Source organism: Sceloporus undulatus, chromosome 4, assembly GCF_019175285.1.
Source record: "Sceloporus undulatus isolate JIND9_A2432 ecotype Alabama chromosome 4, SceUnd_v1.1, whole genome shotgun sequence".
In the NCBI taxonomy this organism is placed as follows: Eukaryota; Metazoa; Chordata; class Lepidosauria; order Squamata; family Phrynosomatidae; genus Sceloporus; species Sceloporus undulatus.
The window spans coordinates 1,212,854-1,220,227 of record NC_056525.1 but is presented as its reverse complement, the minus strand read 5'-3'; the positions used below and the strand labels follow the sequence as shown (position 1 = coordinate 1,220,227).

Genomic DNA, 7,374 nt, shown 5'->3' with positions numbered 1-7,374 from the left:
TTTAATGCAGAGCATAATGTAAAGAGGAGTCCTTATTCTGTTTGTTTTCCAAGCAAAGCTGGAGTGAGAAAAGCTGGGGGAATCACCCTAACAAAGGAAACTCGCCCCTGGTAAAAGCCCAGGATGAATGTAGCTTTTCTTACGCAACAATACCCAAATCCTGAGGTCGAAATCGTCAGCTCAAAGTCTTGTCTCTTCACTTCATTGAAATTATAAACACAAACTTTTACTCATTGATCGAAGAAGTGCTCAGCATTTCTAAAATGGTATCGAATGTCGAATTCGGCATATTCTACTAATTTTGAATTTTGGAGAATATTCTTTAAATCACTACTGCAGACGTAATGCACCAGTTGAAATACTTCAACCTCCAAAATCCTCCTAGAAATCTAGATTTGTCTGATGTGCGCCAGAGCTCTCTGATAACTAAAACGCTTGCTGCTATCTTTTAAACATATGTTAGTAAATACAGCGCACACCTTGGCTTACACGGAGGAATCCGTTCATTCCACCCCCCCACGTGAGCCGATCCGTGCATGCTCAAGCCCCATTAAGTGAATGGGACGATACAGTGGCGGTGTGGTGCGGCAATGCACAGACCCACCCGCCTCATCATGCATGGGATGCCGCCACCCTGCGCCCATGTGCTCTGTGTGGCTTTCAACATTTGCTAAAAGTGGCCACGTATGATGCGGGTGCCACGTCGATTTAACTAGGTAGCTGATACAGATCCAAGCCTTGTCCGATCATTTTTATATCTCTTCCTTCTCTGTCTTGGGGTCAGGGCACCTTCCTCTTGGACCAGCCCCGAAGGATCCTCTAAATTTTGGCCTCCTCCTCCTTTCAGTGCGTCCCTGAGCGCGGTTGGCGGAATGTCCAAGCCAGGGTTGGGGACTGCGTGGGAAGAATGCGCGGTGATGAGTTTTGTGGCCAGGAGAGAAGTGCTGCAGCAATGGATGTGGCCATGTGTGCATCCGGTCTTTCCAGGTAAGAGAAGACTTTTGGGAGGAACCAAGTCTCTTTCTAACTTGGGACCCACTGGAGTTCAGTGTGGAGGGGGAAGTTTGGGGAGAAGCAGCCTGGGGCCTAGCTCCATTTGCTCCTGTCCGTCATGCCACTGAAAGAAGGGTAGAAAAGGCCCTGCAGAGAATATCAGTAAGAGGCGACCCAGAGGCCCCTCCGCTTTGCATTCCCTAGGCACAAACAGACAGGCCAAAATAAAGCGCTTAGTCACTTTGGAGGGATCTGTTCAATGATGCATACCTCCAACAAGATACGGCAGCGCCGCCAAGCACGCTCTAGTCCTTAGGATGGATAGTGGCTTGGCCCGGCTTCCGGACTCTAGATGCCACATCATTGAAAAAGCATACTCCAAAGTGAAACGAAACGCAGCTTTATTGGCCTCTGTATGGGGCCATCGTTTTCTGTGGGTTTTTTTTGACTATGGGCCATGTTCTATAGAGTTCTTTTGATGTTTCGCCGCATCTGTGGCTTTGGCATCTCAGAGAAACATAAACTCTTATAGAATATGGCCCAGAAAACCACAGAAAACTAGGATGCTGGCCATGAAAGCCTTCGACTTCGCTTTGTCTTCCATTGTTAGAGACATTGCCCCCAGTGGTCACGAAACTGCGCCCTACAGAAGATTTTAGTAATGAAATAAACTGGATCTGGGAGAGAAGGCTCAGTTTGCCATCAGCCGCGGATGCATTTGGGATGCATGAACTCTAATGGCACTGGCCAACCACCCCTTACTATTTCTCTCCGTGTGTCTTTGCCATCAGTGAACCGCACCGGTTTTTTAGTGACCTTACAGTGGATAGACTCAAATCGAGTGGATGAACTCTTTCAGGGAATGCTCTGCACTTTTCAGATATAAACTAAATAATTTCCCACACATAAAAATTATAAATAAATAAAGGGAAAGTAACACACACAAGAAACATTCTTTTCTTCTTCCTGATGTTCTGGTCATTTAAAAAATTGTGACAGTCAAAGGCTTTCATGGCCAGCCTCATTGTTTTCGTGGGATTGTTGTCTATGTGGCTATGTGCATCAGTTGACAGTATGACATTCGATGCACGGGTTGCACAGCAAATCAATGAGTAAACCCATAGGTGGAAATTGACTTGTGCAACCCAGATGCAGGAGCACGACTTTAGCATCCTTCACAATGTAGTGTTTGGTCACTGAGCAGAAATAAACAGGATTGGGTCTAACTTGTTAACTGAGCCTGACGGCGGTGTCCCTGAGTAAAGACCAAGTCTACACTTAACAGAACGTAAAATAAAATTAGTGTGGCATACATGTAATTCTGTAGACTGGTAGGCACCACTGCGCATAGCAAACTCTACATTGAGATGTCCAAGATCGGGGAATTGTTTGCGTCACACGTTCAGACACTGTTATTGACTGAAGAGTTTACCACACTGTGCTATTTCAGCTTAAAGCGAGATAACGCTATTTAAAATATCCTGCAAATAAAGCAAAAAAATGGGAGTAATTGCCACAAATGATATCCACACAATTGCACTAATAAAGTGATATCCAAATGCCTTGTCTCTGAAATCCCAAGAACAAAACAAGTTATGTGCTAATGCTCTTTGTGACCATTTCAGGTGGTTTGTGCGAGTCGTGTGAAATCGTTTCGCGTAATTACGAGATTTTTCGGGATATTATGGGATAAACTCCTGTTCCTTTGGTGAAAACTCAGGTTGGCTTAGGCTTAAGACCAATTAAAAACAACACAGACACCACTTCTCCTTTCCTCTGGGTCCTGTAATTCCCAAATTTTAGTCCTCTGGGTATTTGGATTTCACCCCAGAAGCCCCAGCCCAGGCCAAGAATCAGGAATTCTGGGAGCTAAAGTCCAAAACATCTGGAGGACCAAAGTCCAGGAGACATTGCTCTCTTTTCTACCTTTGGGGTGGGAAATGGCCCCAGTCCTCCTTAAACCATGATCTTGTCTAGATTTCTGCCAGCTCCCCAGCGACTCTGGCTCCTGCAACGCTACCTCCGTCCTCCGTTTCTTCTACAATTCTCAGTCTGGGAGGTGTGAGAAGTTTCCTTACAAAGGCTGCGGAGGCAACAAGAACAACTTTGCGACTCACATAGAGTGTCTCCAGGCCTGCTCTGACCGAGGTGAGAAGGAAATCAGGAGCACTGGGGGAGAAAAGGGCTCAGAGGGATGGGAGATAAGGTCCTGACTCCTAGTGAGCACCACAATTCAAAAAGGATGTTGAGAAGATGGAGGGTGACCAAAATGGTGGAAGGTCTGGAAACCATGAAGCCCTATGAGGAACGCCTTAGGGAGCTGGGGTTGTTAGCCTGGAGAAGGGATGGTTAAAAGGTGCTATGATAGCCCTGTTTAAGTACTTGAAGGGATGCCATATTGAGGAGGGTGCAAGCTTGTTTTCTGCTGCTCCAGCGACTACTAGAACATGGAGGTTTAGGCTGGATGGCCGTCTGTCCGAAGGAGAGCTTGTCAGAATGCGTTTGGACTAGATGGCCCTTGGGGTCCCTTTCAGCTCTGGACCTCTATGTATTTCTGCATGGCAGAAGGGGATTGGACTGAATGCCCCTTAAGGTTCTTCCAACTCTGGGATGTCATTATTGTCCCTAAACCACACTGTAGTCCTGCCTACATGTGCTTTCCAAAGTTCTCACAGGAGAACTGGCCAAATGGGAATGCATTTCAGCATTGTGTTCAGCACTGAAGCTCTCCTCCTTCCTTCCAGGGATCTGCCGGCTCCCAGTGGACCAAGGATGGGGCGATGCCTTGAGGACCCGTTTCTTCTACAACTCCACATCCAGGACCTGTGAGAGCTTCTTCTATCGAGGACACAGAGGCAACGCAAACAACTTCTGGGAGAAAGAGGATTGTCTCCGGTTCTGCGTTGTCCGTGCTGAGACTGAGGCTGCCTGAACCTGGTGGGTATCTGCTTCCAAAGGCAGACCCAGGCGGGTGGTAAAGTTCCCAAAAGTGCAAGCAGTGTCTCCATTATATACACTCTCTCAGCCTTAGAGGAAGGCAAATGCAAGCTGCCACTGAATAAATCTTGACAAGAGAACAGAAGCAGTGTGGCATAGTGGCTTGAGCATAGGACTCTGGATACCAGGGTTCAAACTCCACTCAGCCATGAAACCCACTCTCAGGCAAGTCACACACTCTCAGCCTCAAGGGAACAGAAAACCTCCTCTACACAAATCTTGACAACCTCATGTCACCTTAGGGTTACCATAAGTCAGAAGACACAGAACAATAACAACCACACTGTGGCATAAAATGCATATAGTGTGACTGATACCATGGCACCATGTTATCTACATGCACAGGACATCCAGCATAACACACTGAAGCACTTCACAAAGGTTTAATCACTTTACAATAGGAATGCAATACAGTGAGTCCTTGAGGATGCGCAAGTCCCATTATATACAATGGCACTATAAAATGGAGTCTCTTATATAAAATGGCAAAGTCAAGGTTTGCTTTTGGGAATACACACACACACACACACACACACTATTTTCAAGCTGTGAACAGTTGAATCCGTGGATAAAGAATCCATGCATATGAAGGTCCAACTGTATAAACTCACCATGCAATAACAGTGAAATAGAAGTCCATAGAGGTCACACTGGCCCCTCACCACCATTTATGATTGGGTCAATGATGTGGTCTGATCATCTTTGAATCCCACATAATCATTCGTGATCAATGAAAACATTGGCCCAAATCCTGTTGTTAGTCTGGACTAGAGAAAAAGTGATTGGGTCACTTGGATTGACGTATCTGCTGGCGCACCTTTGCGCAATGGATCCAGTGCGTCTGCTCCAGTTGGGCCTAAGCTTCAGGAGCCCAACCCTTCTCAATGAATGTATTTGCTCTTTCTCTGGTCCAAGAATATCTCCTCTACCATCATAATATGAACACTTACACCCATCCCTCTTAATCATGTACCCGGTTCCAGAAACCAGCAAAACATAACCAGAGTCTTCTCTGGCTAGTACTTGGAGAGTGTGGCTAGCACTGGGTGCATCTGCACTGCAGAAACTTGACACCGCTTTCATTGCCATGGCTCCATCCCATGTAATCCTGGGATTTGTTGTTTGCTGTGGCACCAGCGCTCTCTGAAAGAGAAGGCTAGATACCTCACAAAACTACAAATCCCAGGATCCCATAGAAAGGCGCCATGGCAGTCAAAGCAGTCTCAAACTGCATTATTTCTGCAGAGCGGATGCAGCCTCCCTTGCCTTCAGCTGCAAGGTCACTGTGCTTCTTGTCATGGTTCCCCCTTCTTCTTACAGAGGCCTGAAGTGGAAAGGGAACCTCCAGGTGAAAGAAGAGAGTGCTCTCAAAAGTCCTGGAAGTTACTCCTGGATCCTCCCCGGCGCATGAAGAACCACCAGTCCTGCACAGCAATGTATCCCACCCCTGACCATTGCCTTATTGCATTGCCTTCTTCCATCCCAGCATCTCTTTGCAGCCCTGCTTATCTCCCCAGCTCTTTCCAGCCCTTTATGTCTGAACCACCCTCCCAGCCCTCTCTTCTCCCCACTTCCCGGGGGGGGGGGTCTCACTTTGGCACAGCCCCTCCATACCTGGCCCTCAATCACCCTGCATTTGAAAAATAAAACCCTCCTATCCTACCCACTCCTTTCCCAAATCCTAGATGTAGATTGCAAGCCTCTTGGGGTACAGACCTGGCATTGCTTATGTTTCTCCCTACATGAAATGCTATGTACATTGACGGTACTAAGAAGATCAGAGAGGAGAACAGATGGCAACGTTGGAGTGGCGGAGGATGCAAAAAGGTGACGTAATGTACAAGGTGATGAGAGTGACCATTTTCATTGGGAAAATGAAAGAAGAAAATTAAGACATATTTAAATTGAGATATAATCCTGAAACGAAAAATAAGATAGTTTGGGATGCAGGAAAAGCAGTTTTCCGGGGAGCTTGATTAAAAGAGCTGCCGCAAATTAAGAGGGAAAGGACAGAAAGGGGAAAAAAAAATTCTTAGAAGCCATAGGGTAAAAGAACAACAATTGGTGGAAGATCCAGGGAATCGAAAACTTAAAAATGAAATTAAGACTTTTGCAATGCAGCTTTCAACAAAAAATCAATTCAGAATATAGCGAGAGAGTTAATAAGGACAAAACAAGGTTTTTTTCGAAAACGGTAAATAAAGTGGGTAAGTGCTAGCCAAAAAACTAAGGAGGGAAAGGAAGGAGTCTCATAACAAAAATCAAAAAGGGAATAGCACTTTAAACAGTTCAAGAAGACATGATAAAACCTTTGGGAATTATTACAAGGAATTGTATAGGCAAAGAGGACAAGAAGTTAATAGAGACTCAATATCAGTGATATATAAGATCAAAATTAAACCTAAAAATTACATTGGAAGCATAAAGAAAATTTGAAGCCAAAATAACTAGGCAATATGTCACTGAAAGAGGGGAAGCCCCTGAGAGGATGGCTTTACATCGGCGTCAGAAAAAAGTTCCAAGAGGAATAACGGGCCCCTCATTGAAAGTAATTGGTTCTATAGAGTTGAAGGAATCCTCCCCATGGGAAAAGGCTCTCATATCGTTAATACCGAAGGAGGGGAAAGATCACGAAATTATGGCAAATTATCGCCAATAAGTCCTTCTCAATCTAGACTACAAAATATAAAAACGTTTTGGCACTAGGTTAAAAAAAGTTTTATCTCAGCTGCTGGGTAAGGAACAAAGTGGGTTTTTACCAGGGAGGCAGATAAGGGATAATATCAGCCAATATTGAATGCTCTGGATAACAAAAAATTCGCCCTAAATAGCTTTAGATATGGAGAAAGCCTTTGATCGTTTGAATGGGGATTTTTTATTTGAAACTTTAAATGTAATGGATCTTGGGAATGATTTCATCAACAAAATACAGCAAATCTATTTGCAAGCAAACCGCAAGAGTGATAGAGGGTAATGTTAACAAGGTCCCAAGAATGTTCACTTATACAGTGGTAACCCAGGGATAACGAATTACCCAGCTAACGAATTTTTCGGGATACGAAAAATCCCATAGGGATTTATTGTTTCGGCTTACGAAGGTTTTTTTCGGGTTACGAAAAAACCTCGGCGCTATTTTCCGCCACCGGAGGGCAGCAGAGAGCTATTTTTTCCATTAGCGCCTATGGCAATTCAGGTTACGAAGGTTTTTTCTCGGGTTACGAATTAGCCGCGGAACGAATTAATTTTCGTAACCCGAGGTACCACGTATAGAGGGTGAGACAAGGGCTGCCCCATTTCACCCATTGCTTTTCCTGACGGCAATGGAAGTACTAATCTCAGCATTTAAAAGGAATGAAAAGATAAAGGGTTGCGAAAGGGAAAGGA

At 45.0% G+C, this 7,374-nt stretch overlaps 1 protein-coding gene across 1 annotated transcript in view; it reads left to right on the top strand.

Annotated features, from left to right (window-relative positions):
* LOC121928081 (actinia tenebrosa protease inhibitors-like) overlaps positions 1 to 5,754 on the top strand; it is a 12,784-nt gene extending 7,030 nt beyond the window's left edge. Inside the window, exons 4-6 of the mRNA XM_042462327.1 lie at positions 2,971 to 3,141; positions 3,738 to 3,930; positions 5,311 to 5,754. Coding sequence (XP_042318261.1) covers positions 2,971 to 3,141; positions 3,738 to 3,925 — 359 coding nt within the window. The 3' untranslated portion in view covers positions 3,926 to 3,930; positions 5,311 to 5,754. The remainder of the gene's footprint in view (positions 1 to 2,970; positions 3,142 to 3,737; positions 3,931 to 5,310) is intronic.
* Positions 5,755 to 7,374: the final 1,620 nt, after the last annotated feature.